This window comes from Rhipicephalus sanguineus, chromosome 7 (assembly GCF_013339695.2).
Source record: "Rhipicephalus sanguineus isolate Rsan-2018 chromosome 7, BIME_Rsan_1.4, whole genome shotgun sequence".
NCBI lineage: Eukaryota > Metazoa > Arthropoda > Arachnida > Ixodida > Ixodidae > Rhipicephalus > Rhipicephalus sanguineus.
The window spans coordinates 150,127,339-150,145,779 of NC_051182.1; the positions used below are offsets into that span (position 1 = coordinate 150,127,339).

Below are 18,441 nucleotides of genomic sequence, written 5' to 3' on the forward strand. Positions count from 1 at the left end.
AGATTGTCTTGGCTTCGGCTTGTACGCGTGTTACGCAGACATTTAAAAAGTCACCACCAAAACTAACCAAAACAAGTAGACAAGAACGATGACAAGAAGGGTCAACCTAAGCTCAGTGTCAACCTGTCACCCATTGTTCACTTCAATAATTCAACACAAAATTAAAAGCATTTGCCCAAATAGCTCTTATCCGAAGTCGTGTCCCAGTGATAGTTAAGCATCAATTATTAATCTCAAAGGCTATGCTTTTATACACTTAAAACGTCATGACCGCCATGTTTTAAAACACATTAGTTATGTTTTGGTTTATAGCTATTATCACAATTTTTAATTTAAAAAATTGCGAATAGTAGCCTATATTGTGCAAGGCATTGTAACCACGACGCGTTTTTATTCTAAATATTAAATTCAGTACAAAAGCATAGCCTTTGAGATTTGTGACTGCCGCTCGCGGGAAATTGTTGTTTGTTGGGAGGGCGCGCGCTTCAAAAACGAAACTGCTTTTGTTTAGACATGGCGGACGCCGGTGCCGAAATAAGAGTGAAGTTGGACCTGCGGTTCGCCGTTCCGCACCGCGAAGCGCACAATTTGGTGTGGACCGTGGTCGACACGGCGGAGACGGCTACGGTCAAGCAGTTCGCGAAGTTGATACGAGCCAAGTACGGCGTTCCCAAGAAGAGCGAACTCTACCTCGACGACGCGTGGCTGCCACCCGACGAGCCTCTGCGGATACTGAGGGACAAAGATACCGTGAGGTACCACACAAAAAACCATGCAGAAAGATAGAGTTATTACGGGTTTGACAAGCCCACACTTTATGCAGCACGAAGGAGATCTCCGCAGTAGAGGTGCCTCTTATTTCCCTGGCACAGCGATTTCTCTAATTCAACGATGATGAAAGTTGCCATCACGTAATTTAAGAGCCGCGTTGCATCCCTGAATTTTGACTTACATAGGCTAGTTTAAGTGACTCCCCTCTGTGCCTCTTCTGTAATCAGGAGGAAACGACTGGTCATTTCCTTCTACCCTGTCGCCTGTTCACTACATTGAGAGGCCAGAACCGGTTCTTTCTCTTGGGGCCACTGCTCTGGGAGACAGCCACACGGATGTTTTCTTCGCCATTGAGGAATTCGTCATTGCAACTAAAATAATATCTTGCTAAATTCTGCTGGGTTTAAATATTTCAATACTGATAATCGGCACTTAAATGAATAGATTAAGTTCAGGAATTGTACACTACAGAAATCATTGGAAGGATTCACCCACTACTCGGCCAATCCCCTGCACTGGGTATGTGTCATGCCCAGACAACAACTGCAACGATGACGTAAGGGAGAGCCCAAGCACTATCTGTGAGTGTCTAAGGTGTGCGCTTGTCAGCAACACGCTCGAGCAAACTAGCTCATCTGGATTGATGCTCAAGACACTGTGGTGCACCGAAAAGCCGTGAGAAAAAGGCAGGGTTTTCAGCGATCGCTGCATTTCCAGCGGATGTATTAGGTTCCACTTCAGTACCAAACCGGTGCCTTGTGCTGTCTCGATTTGATAATTATTGTTGTGTTTTTATGTCCAAGAATGATGATTATGAGGCACACCGTAGTGGAGGGCTCCGGAAATTTCGACTGCCCAGGGTGCTTTAACACGCACGTAAATATAAGTAGATGAGGCCTCTAGCATTCTGCCTTCATCAAAATGCGGCCGGGATTTGATCCCGCGACCTATGGGTCAGCATTCGAGCACCATAACCAAGAGACCTCCGTTGCGGGTGGCGTTTTGGTTTGCCCCTCTGTTTCTTTTCTCTATGGGGTGCACATGTGTTTTGCTCAGTGTGAGCTTAGAGACTGTCAGTAATGCCAAACTCTGTGCCTATATGAAAAAAAAAAGATATCGTGCTCTTCTGAGAGTTGTTGCCTGTATAACATGTGCCCAATAGGAAAATACTCACCAGCGATTTGTCGTAGGAATAACGTGACCACTTGATAGTTGCATCACTGAAACGATTGCATTGAAGAACCGCGTATGCACACAGCAGTGTATTTAATTTTCACGCTGCAGGTCCACGCCGTAACAAAAGCATGGTTTGTTTCGTGATTCCTGCCTCCTAAAACTGTTCTTATGGTTGTTCTTTCTTCTACACTATATTACAGGCAGAAATAAAGATCTCAAGCTCAACGTAAAGCTCGTATGAAGTTAAATCGAAGCTGGTAATGACAGAAATGAAAGGCAATATGGGGGTGTGTGTGCTGCTTGTCTCAAAAGATCGGGTGATGGAAAACAACGATGCAAAATTCATAGTTGGGCGAGTTGGTTCATATTCAGCGCACAAAAGACAAAGACACAGTGATGAGGACAAACGAGACGATGTGCGCTCGTTTGTCCCGTTCACTGGGTCCTTGTCTTTTGTGCGCACTGAAATATTGCAATAAACAACGATGTGTTCAAAGTGAAGCTGTCCTCATTTTGGCATTCTCTTCTTTTTATTTTATTCTTCTATTAGGGTTGTCACACCCGCGCAGCAGCCCTCAAAACCCGATTCCAAACCAGACGACGACCCAGCTCCCGTGCCGAATCAATTTGTGAAGACGACGAAAAAGAAGAGAAAGCGGGAGTCCTCGGAGAGCAGCCCACCGCCCGCGGAAGAAGCCAACAATGTTTCCTACGCTGCCGGCCACGACCACTCTGCTTCAACAGTGTCAACACCTAAACAGGGTGCAACACCGTATTTGCCAGCCGTCCAAGTGCCAAGCACGCCCATATCATTCCGCAGTGAGTCTGTCTGCTCCACCCCGCAGAATACGAGCTCCACGAGCACGCCAGCATGGCCCGTTCCCGCACCAGACCTCAGCATGTCCCTATCAACGAGCCCTCCCAAAAAGAAACGCAGGCCTAGGCGCAAGAAGAAGAAGCCAGGCGAAGAAGGCACCCAGGTTGCCGAGTCACCGAGCCTGCCAGTGGCACCTCCGGTCTGCCTCACCTCACAAGTTGCATCACCGAGCTTACCACTACCGGTTGCAGTCCGCGTTCCCGCAAAGCTCGCTCAAGCAGACTTACCGACTGGGCGACACGTTCATTTCGACGGTGACTCGTCGGATGATGAAGAAGAGGAGGAAGTAGCTGTCGAGCAGAAGGCACAACCCGCGGTTTTCGAACAGTTGCCCCACGTAACGCAAGTTGTTGCGAGTGCATCGATGAAGCACGAAAGCCAGCTTCCACTCACGAATGGTCAGGCATTGTCATGGGACCGCCCTGCGACAAGCTGTTACAGTGCCGTGCCTCCCCCCGCGGAAACTGCCACGCCAAAAGCCAAGATTCCAGAGGTAGTTAAGAAAAAGACCTACCTATTTACATCCATAGGTAAAACAGCACAAAGGAAACAGACACGTAGACAGAGGACCAGTGCTGACTGCTAACTGCTTAGGTTTATTGTGAGAACACGCTAATGTACCTTGAAAGGGTGCACAAAGGGAAGGGGGAAATTATCAACGCTTCTAGCGGCGTGTCGTCAAGTAACAAAGCTTGTTTAGTCAAAAAAGATTAGTTGCAGAGATAGTTACATTCCTTGCCAGTTAGATTTATCGAAAGCACACCAACACATCTTGTATCTTCACAATTCGTAGCGAATGCTTCAAAAACTTCACTTTGTGCTGTTTTACCCATGGATATGTACCAATTGGCTCGTATTCAGATGCCATTACGCTACTCCTTTAAGACTTGCTTGTGCCGGGGACTCTTGAAAGTCGCGCAACCGAATAGGTCACAAATGTTTAGCCACAGTGGGATCGCAAAGCTACCAATTTCAAGAATAATGAAAACCAGCAGATGATGAAGCCAAGGTGCGTATAGGGGACGTTAATTGTACTTTGTAAGTGTATTGTAGTAATCGTAATATAGATGTGAAGAAAGTAAAGTGGACAAAAAAACAACTTGCCACCGGCAGGGACCGAACGTGCTGCCTTTGAATTCAAAGGTTGCAGGTTCGGTCCCTGCCGACGGCAAATTGTCTTTTCGTCCACTTTACTTTATTCACATCTACATTATGATTACTGCAATACACTTACAACAGTACAGTTAACGTCCCCTGTACGCACCTTGGCTTCATCATCTGCTGGTTTTCATTAAGGTTGTGTCAAAGAAATAAGCCCCCAAATTCCCTTCCTTCATTCGGTCACAAGATAGTCACTTTTGGTCGAAAAGCTCCAGTTTTGAATAGGTCGCTCGCTTTTTGCTGTTGCGCGACTGCAAATTCTGTTGCAACTGTTTCTGACCGGTCGCTTTGAAGCATCAGTGCGCTGTCATTACTAGTTATTGCTCAAAGCAGATGCAAATTAATGCTAATGCTTTTGTGGTTAATGATACCATAAGTGAGGTGTAGTGTTAGTGTTCATACCTTTGCAAGGATGTAAAATGTGACCGTGCGAAGGGAGATCAGTCGCAAATCTTTGAGCACGTATCGAGAGGTCTTCCAGGAAATGATTATGATAAGTGAGTTCAGATTTAGTGAAAATCATTATCGCGATTGTCTGAAAGAAAGTGCCTCCGTTTTAATACACATAACTGCACTATTTGCTGGAAGGTGGTGGAGGAACACAAAGTACCATTGAGCACTGACTGTACGGACGGCCCTGCAAGACAAGTGACAAACTACTCGGACTACCCGCCACTGAAAGTGCCGCCCAAGCCGGGAGACCTTATTGCGTTCAAGGTATGGAAGCAGTGGTTCAGATTAATTGCATTGACATTTTAATTTGAGCTCATTGTAGTAGCATACAACTTAAGAAGGCAGGAGAGCTCCTGCCTAGATGACCGAAGCGTAGCAGCTGAATTTTTCCGTGACTGAAGATCACATCAAAAACACATCAAAAGTAAAAGAATAAACACACCAAAAGTAAAAGAAAAGTAAAAGAATCACATTGAAAGTAAAAGAAAAAGTGCACGTGGCAATATAGTCCCACTCAGCGGTGGTGTAACACGACAGCGGTGGTCTCGTTGAATCGTTTCTTCCTTTTGTGTCTTATCTCTATGCGCTGCTTTGCACGTTAAGATGCACTGTCACCACCTCGCCAAACTTTCAACTTTAGAGTCCCACTCATGTACAGTGTCATCCACATCTCATTAGTATTCATTAGCATTCAGTACCTCATTAGTATTCAGGCATGCCTCATTAGTATTCAGGACCTCATAGAAGCTGATGGTCAGTGCACAATTTGGAATATTATTATTGCGTTTACCGACACCATCCTCAGACGTCATATAATGGACATTTCCCTCGCGAAGTAGAACAAGTGTTCGAGTTTTACTGGCTTGAATACTAATGAGCGTACGTCGGCAAACTCACTCATGAGTCGACTCACTCGGGCTCACTCAGACTCAGATCAAGCTGTGAGTCTGAGTCTGAGTGAGTCAGGCTGAGCAATATTTTCATGAGTCTGAGTCTGAGTGAGCTCCACATTTCTTTTCCGACCTATGGTCCTATCTACTCAATTTCAGCATTACTATCAGCTTTATGATGACTCGCGTCTATTCACACATACTTCAAAGCACTAGCGTTCATACGCCATCTCAGTATTATTGATGAGAGGCATGAGTTATGGAGGAAGGTGAGGGGAGGCATGTTTGACCTCCCTCTGGCAAAATCTTTCATGGAAAGTTCTTGATAATATATCCCGTGTCAGTCATATCTTTCGATAAAAATGCCCTTACTGCATTGTAACGATTGATAACTCATATTTGAAGGTATGAGATCAAAACGTGCAAAGTAGAACACCAGTTATATGAGATATTGACATTAAAGTGCATTGACACTATTGTCGAAAAGTTAATTATACGCTAAAGGACTCATGAGTCGACTCACTCAGACTCACGCGGACTCATATCGAGCCATGAGCCTGAGTCTTGAGTGAGTCCAAGTGAGCAATATTTTGGTGAGTGCGAGTCTGGTTGAGAAAGATTTCAGTGAGTCTGAGTCCGAGTGAGTCCTAAAGGCAAAGTATATTTCATGAGTGAGTCTGAGTGAGCTCTACATTTTTTGCCGACCTATGCTAATGAAATGTTCCCTGGAACCTCATTATAACAAAGTCACATCTGAGACGAAAATAACTTGATAATATCCGAAAATACGTTATAAACGTATATTCGTAGCACTGTGTATATGACAAGCTTATTCTTCATTTACTTCATTATAACCAATATTTCGTTATATCCATGTTCGAAAGTCAAGGTTTGAGTGTACTTGGCAATGTTAACTGACGGCAGGGTAGCCGACCATCCAGCTTATGACATTGGTCTAGAGCACACGCTCACTGGTGCAGACTCGTGTTCATCTGCCTTTGAGATGGAAATGCCACCGTCTTCTGAAGTTTTACCCAACTATAGTGCAACACCTCTTCGATCCCCCAGTACCCATTTGGGTACCTTGCTGTTAGTCTTTCCCTAATTATAACTCTGAAGTGATTACTCAAAAGTAATCTTCCGCATGCAGAGACAAGTGGAAGCGATTTAAACACATCACTGTTGTCAGCTTTTTCAAAAATTGTCGCCAACTTTATCTACATTGTTGTATCGTCAGAGATGACGCAAAAGCTCCGATAGGGTGTCTTTGCTCCAACGTGTAGCATGCGATGTCATTTTGCGACTTCACTTCTTTGTTTCGGCCAATAAAAACTATTTCAATGACTATTTCAAAGATGGTTACTACTTTTCTCTGCATACGTTGAGGTCGGGAGCTTTATTGTGAAAAGCAGAGGTACAGCTTGTGGTACTCGAAGAGACACTGAAAAACCAGGGTGCAAAGAACGTCTTCTTCCCCTCTCTTTCGTGCTGCACCTCTTGAGCAGACCAGTCTTCATTGTTGTCGACAGGGCATAGCTATACACAAATAGAGACGCGGCATTACCCTCCCTCCAGAGTGAGCATAGTCTCAATGCTCACCAAGTAGCAGTCATTGCGAAGTTAGCCAGTCAATGTTCATATCACTCAGAAAATAGGGCTTCATGCGCACCATGAATGCGATTATTTGGCTCACCACAACAGATTGAGTGCTTCTAGTCCAATTCACATGCTCTTATTCTCTTTGCTTCGGCCAATAAAAACAATTTTGACAATAGTACTACTTTTCTCTGCATACGCTGAGGTCCTGCCTTTGGCATAGACATGCGATTATTCTGATTTATTTGGCTCACCACAACAGCTTGAGTGTTTCTAGACAAATCCATATGTTCTTATTCTTTCTCTTAATCTAGATACTGGAACTGGATGCTGACTACTGTCCTAACGTGTCTGAATACAAGGTAAATGGCCCCTTTAATTATGATGTGCTTCAACTTTAAAGATTACGGTATACTCCAAACACCGAACTTGAATTTTTTCGCTAGGATTGGGAATACCTCGACGAGTGTTCAAATGTTAAAGTGAGGTGATGTCTCATTATTATTTTGTACGTTTTTTAGGAAGGCAAAGTTCTGCAACACAACCCTGTCAGCGACTTCGTGCGTATAGAGTTGAAGAGAGCCGAGGCCAAGAAGAGTAAGTGTGCTCAACCCTTTTGTAACGCAGTTTGAGTTAATCATAGAGCTTCCAAAGTACTTGCTGTTGTGCTAGTCAGTTCATACTATGTACTGACCATAAAACTATGGTCAGTTAGCTCCTTGCTCCTTTTTTTGTTGTTTTGCGCTAAGTGACGACAGTTTTATTGTCAGTACACACAGAGCTTCGAAAGATTATTATGGTGTGGTAAGACGTGAAACAAATTGATTTGAGTGATACAGTTCATTGAGTCGTATTTCAGCTACAATATGTTTCTTACATGTTAAGAATTCACTCACAGTCCATGCAGTGTGTGCCCAGGTTGCATGATAAGGGGGGGGGGGGTAACAGGGTAGTTAAAATTATGAGCAATATACAGTCACTCATAATTTCTCCTACCAAATCTTTTTCAAGGCAACATGGGTTTCATCTTTTCAACGATCATTTCTTGGATTCACATTACTACAGACTTATGAAATTGTCAAACTTTTGGGGTGCAGCGCTAACAAAAACGTGGACAGAGACAGATGGTAGACACGATGGGCGCTGACCACAGACCAGCTCGCCCAAACCAGTTCTGCTTATGAAATTGTATTTTTGTATGTACTTTAATTCGGTTCCATGTCTTTCGTTGTTACTCTTGTTGCTAATTAATTAATGCAGGGACGGTCGGCTTGTCAAGCTTCTTGTGAAAGTAGCGTTTAGCGGCTGCCCCATCCATTCTTGTTGCAAAGGGAAAATTAAAGTTTTTGTATTTGTGCGTATTTGCATGTGTTTCTAGCTTGAAGACTGAAATACAGTCGAACCCGTTTATAACGAACTCGAAAGTGTCGCGAAAAGTGGTCGTTATATCAGTAGTTCGTTGTATATGGACTCGCCCTTTAAAACGTGCGCTTTGCGGCCAAGCCGTTTTTTTTCCTTTGTGCACTTTTATTAAAGTGCTAACAACCCCTTCGGTGACAAGCTAAGCCTTTTCGCGTCGTGAAGCGACGCCCGCTGCGTGCTTACGAGTGAATTAACCGCCTTTGCAATGAGTTGACATCGTTTCACCGAAGCGCGGTACCGCGACGTGGAGCCGATCGTCCCTGGCTAGTTGCGTGCAGCGCGCCGCCTACTCGGGTCGCGGAGTCACTGCCGGGCCGCTTGCTGTATGCCGTATGCGCGCGTTTGTACGTTCTTCGTGCTTGCTTCACTCCGGATCGTGCACGGATGCGGCGACTAGCCTCTTCGGTCAACGCGGCGAAAACAAGCATTTTCCAAGCAACGCGCACTACGTCTCCGCGATGCCCTCGCGGCCCTGCACGACGATGCGCGGCGCACTTCAGTTGTCACCTAGTCAGACACGCAGTATACGCTCGCTGTCAGTGCATCGACGTTTCTCGGTGCCCGTGCCGCTCAACAACAGCGAGCTACTTTCGTTTCTACAAAGCGACGCGCACTTTAAAGCGGTCTCACACGACGCGGCGGCGGCAAACTTGCGAACGGCAGCATGGCTAAGCATGGCACGCTCGTACCGCCGTCAATCCGCAGTGTACGGTGTACGCCACACGCGCAGCAGAGCAGATATCTACAGATGACTGTGATAAGGTTGTCGGCTGTAAGGCATAACGGCACGTTTATCGACGGCCGCCACATCGCCTTCACTCTTTTCTGACGCTTATCCGCGAAGGCATCGCCGCAATCGCACGGAAGTCGTAATCACCAATCGACCGGTCTCTGCTGTTACCGAAAAGACGGACTACTCTTTGCGGCACATTGTGGCGTCGACGAGTTTAGGGACGCAGTGAACCTTTTTGCGATGGAAAGTTATCGCGGTTATCACTTCTTGCATTTATGCCTTCTTGCGTTCCAAGGCATTGTTTGGTTCATCGCAGGCGGTCGTATACTATAGCTACAGAGAACGGCGTCAGGAAAGGTCACCGTGCGAAAGCTGACCGCAAGGCTTCGTGCTGCCTACTATTTTTTTTTCCTCACTGCCATTCTACCACTGAAGAAACACCTGGAAAGTGAGCGACCTCGCTCGCAGCGTCCGAAATCTGCGTGCGGTGCTCGTCGATCTGGGTACCTTAGTCGCGCGTAAACGGGAGCGGGGCACGCGCGCGAGCGCGCGCCCCTGTCACGCTTTAGAAGGCATGCTTTAACTTTTTTTCGCTTCGTATGCGCCATATTTTTACCGCGACCGCGTCTCAAGTGTTCGTTGTAAAAGTAGGAGGCTTTGAAAAATGTTCGCTATATCTGGATGCAGCTTCAATGGTTAGCATAGGAAAATCGTAAGTGCACCCAAATATGGTCGTTATAACCGATAGATCGTTATATGTGGGATCGTTATAAGTGGGTTCGACTTAGTAAGATATTCTGATTTCTTTTTTACCAGCGTATGGTGGCAAGTTTGAACTTGAGGTGCCTGAAGAAGGCCTGCCTCCAATGGAAAAAGTGGTGAGTCTAACCTTAACTGTAGCCAATAAGTATGCCCATCTGTTATTGCCTCGTTAGAGAGAAATGCAGCCCCTGTTAACCACCATATAGTGAGCTGAACTGATTCTGAAATGTTACCTATTGGGTGAAACATAAAAGCTTCAGCTAGCAGCAGCTATTTTCTAAAATGTGATCTAGAGTTTGACCAAAGCCCATCTGGTCAGGGGAAAATGTGACAAGAGAAAGACGTACAGCCATAAAATGAAACTATGTAAATCAGGAGAAAGCTTCAGCTTCATTGAGGAAGTTGAAACTTCTTGCCCTTTTTAAAAGTTTAATTTAAACAGTGTACACCTTTCTTTCATTACCTCCTGAAATATACATTAATTATACAGTCTAATTACAAACTTTCAGGGTTGTATATGTACAATTTTATTTACACTTTTTCTAGCACTGTGTATGATACGCTTCTTCAACTCAACGTTTCATGTGTGTCTGCGAGTCGTAACACACAACAAATAGTACAAGTTTTGTAGTTATGCAGCTTTGGTTATCCACATGAAAATTGTCTAAATGTTTGTTCAGCACCTGTCAATAGCAGAAACAATCCAGTAACAATCCAATCCAATAGCAACATTAGCAGAAAGAATCCAGACATGAGTGCGTTTGTCTAACCTTACATATCTCCTTTAGGTGCATTGGTAGCTGTTTGTGTACATGATTAGGTTTTCCAAGTCGTGACCGATTGTGACCGGTTGTGACCAGTTGTGACATCTACGAAAATAAAAAGGAACAGACACTGATATTTAAGTGAATTCAGCCCCCTCAATACATTATTTGTAAATAATTTAACTGGCAGTGTGTTGCGTATTAAAGATGATCACTTCAGTATGAACACCACCACATTTGACGAGATGTTCAACATGCTGCTAACAACAGCAACAGCGAAATAGTAACATCGTAATCGCTCATAATGCTCTCAACGAGTAATTAATTTACGCATATACTCAGAGTCGGTGATTCAAATCCTTTAATGAAAAAAACACATTATGATCGACTGTAGAATAAATAGACACCTGATTACTCTATCCTGGCTCACTAGAATCTGATTCAATTCCTTGTACTAAAAAACGCGTTACGATCACCTGCAGATTAGATGTGATTATTTGACATTAGAAGAAAGCGCCGTTCCTGAAAATTGTCTTCAATGAACTCAACTGGCTGCTATATATTTGCCCGTCAATTTGTCTAATTGCTGTTGCCTTGTATCCATTCATTTCAGGTTTCAGTACTGTGGACTGAGCTAATCGATCCAGTTGTCCTGTCGTCCTGAAGTGCAAGGCCATTTTAATGAATTAATAAAGCATTTCACATGATCTTACAATGTCTTTCTTTTTGTTCCTTTTTTCTACAGTTCTCTGTAGCAAAGTTGTTCAGAGCGCAAATATATTTTTCAATATAACATTGCATACTTCGCTGCATTCTATGGCTGTTTGAATGATAACTTTTGAGACTAAATCGTATACAAATCACATAGTAGCAGTAGCAAATCTAATAGTTTTCAAATAATGGAATGATCATTTTCACAGTTAACGTAAATCGATGTTCGCATCCTAGTACCGATACATTATTGAATTTTGAGCATTGCGCTGCGCATTACAAAGCATTGTTTATTAAAATCGGAAATGGAACATTGGGAACAAGCAGGCAGGCTTGTTCACATACACTGAACTCGTCAGACAGTGCAAATGAATGTAGACTAGTTGACCGACTAACATGACCTGGTCTTGTACGCAAGTGTTGCTTTACGCCTGTACTACTCCTGTGGAGATGGTGTATGTCATAGTTTTACTCCTAATTTATGTCTGACTGCACATTGTTGATATTTTGAAACACCATTGGCTAAATTTAACATTCAGTGTGCAACTTTTATTTATACACGGTTAAACCTCTTATTAACATTTCAAATATACAAACATTTCACAGCGGTATAATGAAAACTTGCGAGTTATTTTGGAGTACTTACCCCGATTTGAAAGCATATACCTAGTGGTGATAGTTAAAAGTCCCCTAAACCAAGTAGAAATTTAAGAGGTAACCAACGCTTTAGCAAAAAAAAAAAAGGAATTTGCCTCATTTAACGGCAATCCGAAAAAGGATGAAACCAATGTATTTTACCTTGACAAAAACAAAATTTGTTTAACATTTCTTTTTTTGCATTAAATGAAGGTTTTATGGAGCTCTAAAACCTGGAAAAGAAAGTATGGTTACTACTTTCCCCTAACAGTATGCATTGCTGAACTGCATTGCTATGAAGCTTATCAAAAATTTAAATAGTTTCAATGCAGTACAGTTGTAACATTAATTACAACTGTACTATTACTTTTTACAAGGTCACTTCAACGTTTCTCAGTTCACCGACTCTACAATGTGCACATCGTTGTGCCTGACAGATGATATGTCAGCAATGTAAGAAACAAGAGCGGTGATATGCAATACATTTAGGAAGGCGATTGAAATACCTGTTTGTCAAATTTACAAGCTTGTGTTCACACGTCATTTTTGCGTTATAGCGTAATTAACTTTACCGCCATTCCACCTCAAATGAAGCACATTGTAGTGATGTTCGTGACATCTTATTTAGGACTACTGTTCTAACGTCAACATAAAAATAACAGCGTTATTTAATTTGCTTGCAGTAAAAAATAACAGGTTCTGTTCAAACTTGCAACTGCAGGCTATTTAATGCTCTGCCCAAGCTAAGTTTAACTGTCACCTTTCACTACTGCTGGTATCGTACTCAGGCGACTCCATTTGATAGCGGAGTGGGGGGGGGGGGGGGGGGGGAGGCTGCGAACGTTTTGAAAAACGAAACTATTGCTTTGTTGAAACTTGCAGTTGCGGAGTTGTTTAATTCTCTGCTCCGGCTGACTTTAACTGTCACCGTTAACTTTTGCTGGTAACGTGCTCAGACGGGTCCATTTGACTGACGGGGGAGGTGGGGTTTAGGGCCGCATTTCTCTGCGAGCATGCGAGCAATGCGAGCGTTCAGCAAAACGAAACCATTGAGGAAAAATGGCTGACAGCGGCGCTTCGGGCATCGTCAGAGTGAAGTTGGACTTGCGGTGCGTCGTGCCACATCGGGGACCGCACAGTTTGGTGTGGACTATCGTCGACAGATCGAAGACCGCGACGATAGGGCAGTTCGCGCGACTGGTACGACTGAAGTACGGCGTCCCCGAGAATGCCGAACTCTACCTGGACGACGCTCTACTGCCGCGCGGCGAACCGATTGCGATGTTGAAGGACAAGGATACAGTGAGGTAAACATGCATAAAATTCCTTTAACATGCAGCCGCTCTTACGTAGGACAAACGGGTCGTTGTATGAACGACAGGCTTCCTGAGCACGCCAACAATGTAGAAAACAAAACGGGGGGATGGCTTGCAATTCATTGCGATAATTGTGGCTGTTTTCCGGAGTTTCACAAGTGCAACATAATCGAAAAAAGCAACAACGAAATGTCGCGTCTAATTATCGAGGCTCACAAGATGTCGGGCTTAAAAGAAAAATGCGTCAGCCAAGCATCCATCTCACTTTCCGACAAGATAATCTCGTATCTGTGTGGCACAACACGTGTATATTGAGTGGACCGTGTTGTTGGTATGCACTTGCTGTCATGCGCATTGGGTTTTGCCAGGTATATAAGGTCACGTCGCTCTGCTAATAAAATTTGTTGACAGTGTGCGCTCCGTGTGTGTCTTTTTGTGTTCCCTGTCTACTTAAGCCATTGTAATGAAGTGGCTTTCGAGTTAGCTTTTTGTGAGCGGCTGCGCGCTCCGCTAGAAGAAAAAAAGTGCATAATAATAGCCAGTTCACATAGTTCAACATCATAGAAGCAAGTTTTCAATGGGCGATCATAGCCTCATGATAGAGTGTGGCTTTTTGAGTTAGCTTTTTGGTGCGTGCACATGTGTTACTACAGTCGCGCGCTTTTTCGGCACAATGATACTGTAGGTAATAAATATGTTTGTGTTATTATGGATCTGCATTGATGATGCATCTATACTCAAAATTGTAGGCTTTTCAGCGCAGTCACCACTTCTATAAGTAGTTTTTTTTTTTTTTTTAGTTGGCTGTGTGTATACATGGTAGGTGCAGTTTACGTATTGTGCGCATTTGAGACGTTTGTCAGTAGTCCAAGTAAAAAAATAGTTCCTTTGCTCTTGTTTTAACGAAATTATCGATACTGTGTTTAATTGTACTGTATATTCAATTATAAGTTAGCTTTTTGTGTTAGCGTAAGCTTAGCTTCGCTTGCGTGCTTTTTTCGGCGGTTTGCATATGATTAGCTACCTGTCAGTGACTTACAATTAAACAGCAAAAGTGGTTAGCTCTGTTCCAGCTGTTTGCACTAAGGCATCGATACTAAAATCACGTTCACTTAAAAAACAAAAAAACAGTAGTCAAACCACATACACGTTAATTGTTCAATTTCAGCGGTCGTTATAATGCTACCCGAAAATTAATCAGCGGCGTTTCAATTGTTGTTTACGCACATATGACGGGAAATTACCGAGGGGCTAATTGGCCGCGGCAATGCGGAATGAATATACATCCCAATAACTTCGATCATCATTAGTCACACTATAGTGTCTCGCATTGCATGGGTGGCTTTGGGACATTCAACCCCACTAGTCGATCGTTGGCCACATCTCTGAGCAATACTGTTCATGTACATGTAAAATTCCCTCGTTTAATTCGTGGAATGCGTGCTCCCGAATGCACGAAAACGTAAGTCTTCATTTCATTACTTTTGCTTCGTTATGTCTTTAATTTCCTGCGTTGCGAATTAAGTAAGAAAAGAACTTGATCCTGTCCGCACGAGTTGAGGTACAAAGAAAATTGATTACTAAGTACTAGTGGATGCAGTGAACGACAAGAAGGGGAACGGAGCGGCCCAACTTTTATTAATCGCAACCGTATGTAACCAACAAATAATGGAGACTAAGAAATAGCAAGACGGCAAGTTGGGCCAGTTGGTTGGGATTCATTTCAAACAAAGAAATGGCACAGGGGAATTTATTTGAAGCTTTGGTTTACATGCAAGCATGATAACCTCACGCAGGTGTGCGGCTAGCGCATGATAAGCTAGAGCAATGATGAAATGTGTTGCATTTGTTGTAAATATATCGATTCTCGAACACTTTGTCTTCCTTCTTTTTTCTTTTGCCAGATTTGTCAGGGCTATCAAACAGCCGTCCTCAGATACCTGTTCCCAACCCAATGCCGATTCAGAAGCGTTGCCAGTAACAGGTCAACCCATTAAGAGGGAGGTCAAGCAGGAGCGTCCAGGAAGCAGTGATGGAGTTGATGTTGTGAGGGCCATCACCATCAAGCTACGATCGTCGGATTCAGATTCCAGGCACAGTGATGATCCAGAATCGTTGCCAGTGGCGAACCAACCCGTTAAGAGGGAGGTCAAGCGGGAAACCCCAGACAGCAGTGACGTTGTCAGGGCCATCAAGATACCGTCGTCGGATTCAGATTCCCACACCAACGACAATCCGGAACCGTCGTCAGTAACAGATCAAACAATCCAGGAGATGAAGCAGGAATGCACAAAAAGAAGCATCAAGCCTGAAGTCGATGTTGTTGAACATGTTCAAGCAAACAACAGCACAGACACTTCTTGGCAGGACCACTCCTATGCCTCTGAGTCGACAACAGATCAGTGCGTGACGGCACGTTTTCCAGCCGCGCACAGCACATCTACACTGAGCGACGAGCCAACCAGTCCAACCGTGCAGAACCCGAACGCGACGGACATATCTGAGAGCGTCGTCGTCATGCCGGACTCGTTCTCAATGGGAATGCAGCACCACGGCAAGAAACGGCGCATGCTACGCAGGAGAAAGGGGCCAATTGAAGAATGCACGCGAGTCTCAGAGTCTGCAAGCTTGCTGCCAGTAGCTTTCGTCTGGGGACCTGTGCAGAGCGACCGAGTAGACTTGCCGACTGGTCAGCAGCGTTCTTGTTTCCATGGCAACACACCGCAGCAGAACACGCCACCGGCTCCTGCTAGAAAACTACCTTGCATAGTGTACGTGACCACGTCCGCCAAGAAAGTCACAGAGCCACTATGTAGGCCCCAGTGCGAGAACGGCCAGGATCCGCAAGTACCCGTTGCAGCCGGCTCGAACCCTGGCCCTCCGGAACTTGCCGTGCTGAGACCCAAGACTTGAGAGGTAGTAAGAACAATGCATGCTACGGTTAAACGTCCATTTGCTGAAGTCGGTAGGATACTTATACAGCCGAACCTCGTTGCTCAAACCTCATTATAACGAAGTTACACCTTACATGAAAATAACTTCGTTATATCCGAAAATTCGTTATAAACGTATATTCCTAACACTGTATGTATTGCAAGAGTGTTCTTCATATATATACTTTGTTATAACCGATATTATGTTATATTTCCATGTTCATTATATTGAGGTTTCTGTGTATAACGAAGTGGCATTGGGACCATAAATTGGTTACACCTGATATTCGTTGTAACAGTACAGATAAAAATCGGCTCAACAATTTGGCAGTCTGGCTCGTGTAAAATGCTAGACACAAAAACAAATTATTCCGCGCTTGAAACCCACTATAGACAAGGTAATCTTTACCCATCTTGCGTCATTTCAAGCTTCGGTTCATACGGTGAAAGCCAGTCAATGCACTACTTTTGTGCTGAATAAACAATATTTTCACAAATTTTTCTAACAATTAAAAAAAAGAATGTGGCTGTGAATTGTGTTTCAATATTTATTTTGTGTTTTGTGCTACCTTTTGGGTTTTGAGCACTGCGCGAGCCTAATATTTATTTGTTACAGCCGATGTGGCGGCGGCTCTCGCATTTTTGGTTTTGTTATAAAAAGAATGAATGTCATTAAGCTAAAAGCATGACCAACAAAATCTTGTATTTAGTTTGCGAAATTGATAATTGGTGCTCGCTATATTAGTGTTCGTCATAGCATGGTTGAACCGTATTGCAACATTGTAACCTGAACAAAACAGAAGTTCAGGGAAAGATAAGAGCTTGAAGCGATGAAAACTTCAACAGGGTATGTTGCTGGAGTCAACGTTTCAACATTCATCGCTGCCTTGATGAAGGCAGGTCGACTTGTCGAAACGTTGGCCCCAGCAATATTCCGTGTGAAACAAATTATCATAAGTTTGTAAGCTGTTTAGAGCTGTGCGAATAGCAAGATTTCGGGTGCGAAGCGAATTCGAATATTGAAGTGTGAGTGCGAATCGAATCGAATATTTTTCGAATATTTCTCGAATATTTCTAAAATATTTCTCAAATACTTCGAAGCGGATTCCGAAGCATATTTTTATAAGATAGCAACATGAAAGTGTTTCTTTTTGCTAGGTTGATGAAGCACTGGTGGTGTAGTGTTTTATAGTTATCTTATCAAGAATGAGGCAATGTAGAAGCCGAATTGTATTTATGTACATGATTTGGTGCAACCAAAGTGTTGCCAACAACACTTTACACGTGATAGGCAAAGATGCCATTTCCTAAGCCTCTCCTCTTTCAACTTCTGTGGAAGCCCAATAATGTGGTGAACAAGGGTGCGCTTCCTTCAAGTCCGAAGTTCCAAATCTGTCTCGTAGACGTCGATATATAAGAACATCTGAAATTTTGGATGCTAAAAAGCTTCGGCGTCCGATTTTTCGGACTTCCTGCCCAAATTTCAGGTCCAAAACAGCATTAATAAAGCCCCCAACTCTGCCATATCTTTTATCTCCATGTTGGAACCAGCATTTTTTTTTTTTTTTGAGTTAATAAATTTGCGACCGCAGCGGAGCTTGAAAGGCAGCTTTGCCGCAATACGGGGGTGTGATGAGGTGAAGCTTATTAAAAATCTAGGGACCACTTTCAATCGGACGTTGACTGCGTCTTGGCAAAGTTCGACCGTAACGGAGCTTGAAAGGCAGCTTTGCCGCAATACCGGGGTGTAATGAGGTGAAGCATATTGAAAATCTAGGGAGCACTTCCAACCAGACGTTAACTGTCTCTTAACAAAGTTCGACCGTAACGGAGCTTGAAAGGCAGCTTTGCCGCAATACGAGGGTGTAATGAGGTGAAGCATATTGAAAATCTGAAGGGGTCATTTTCAATCTGACGTTGACTGTACTTGTTTTTGGGAAGTTCGAATAGTAAAATTCCAGTGCGAATCGAATCGAATAGCAAACACTATTCGAAAAATATTCGAAACTTCGAATATTCGCACACCCCTAAAGCTGTTTCATTACATTGAAGTGTATATGAATTTTTTTTTTATATTCATGTTTACTCATATCAAAAGGACCAACAGCCGACTAGAACGTGTGATTAGATCCTAGTGGAAATGAAAAGTTTGTGAATTACATAGTGACAGATTCAAGCATCCTTTTTGCTATCTGAGTAGGATTTATATTTTTAAATTGCGTTTAAGTCGCCAAAAAACC

The 18,441-nt window shown here is 43.6% G+C and overlaps 2 protein-coding genes across 2 annotated transcripts; both read left to right on the forward strand.

The window, feature by feature from the left end:
* Positions 1 to 493: 493 nt before the first annotated feature.
* LOC119400239 (coilin) lies at positions 494 to 11,310 on the forward strand. The gene is made up of 7 exons (XM_037667248.2): positions 494 to 755; positions 2,498 to 3,317; positions 4,574 to 4,702; positions 7,239 to 7,286; positions 7,446 to 7,521; positions 9,896 to 9,957; positions 11,219 to 11,310. The coding sequence occupies exons 1-7, from the start codon at positions 514 to 516 to the stop codon at positions 11,267 to 11,269; spliced, it is 1,428 nt and encodes a 475-aa protein (XP_037523176.1). The 5' UTR covers positions 494 to 513; the 3' UTR covers positions 11,270 to 11,310.
* A 1,606-nt stretch (positions 11,311 to 12,916) lies between these two features.
* On the forward strand, positions 12,917 to 16,181 carry LOC119400241 (uncharacterized). The gene is made up of 2 exons (XM_037667251.2): positions 12,917 to 13,259; positions 15,173 to 16,181. Exons 1-2 carry the CDS (start codon positions 13,012 to 13,014, stop codon positions 16,179 to 16,181), a joined length of 1,257 nt encoding a protein of 418 aa, XP_037523179.1. The 5' UTR covers positions 12,917 to 13,011.
* Positions 16,182 to 18,441: the final 2,260 nt, after the last annotated feature.

What these genes read in the sequence shown, in the direction of transcription:
- LOC119400239 (XM_037667248.2), top strand. Translation starts at nt 514, where the DNA reads ATGGCGGACGCCGGTGCCGAAATAAGAGTGAAGTTGGACCTGCGGTTC. An exon ending in AGGGACAAAGATACCGTGAG is followed by an intron (nt 756 to 2,497) that starts GTACCACACAAA and finishes TTCTTCTATTAG; the next exon opens with GGTTGTCACACCCGCGCAGC. An exon ending in GAGAGCCGAGGCCAAGAAGA is followed by an intron (nt 7,522 to 9,895) that starts GTAAGTGTGCTC and finishes CTTTTTTACCAG; the next exon opens with CGTATGGTGGCAAGTTTGAA.
- LOC119400241 (XM_037667251.2), top strand. Translation starts at nt 13,012, where the DNA reads ATGGCTGACAGCGGCGCTTCGGGCATCGTCAGAGTGAAGTTGGACTTG. An exon ending in AAGGACAAGGATACAGTGAG is followed by an intron (nt 13,260 to 15,172) that starts GTAAACATGCAT and finishes TTCTTTTGCCAG; the next exon opens with ATTTGTCAGGGCTATCAAAC.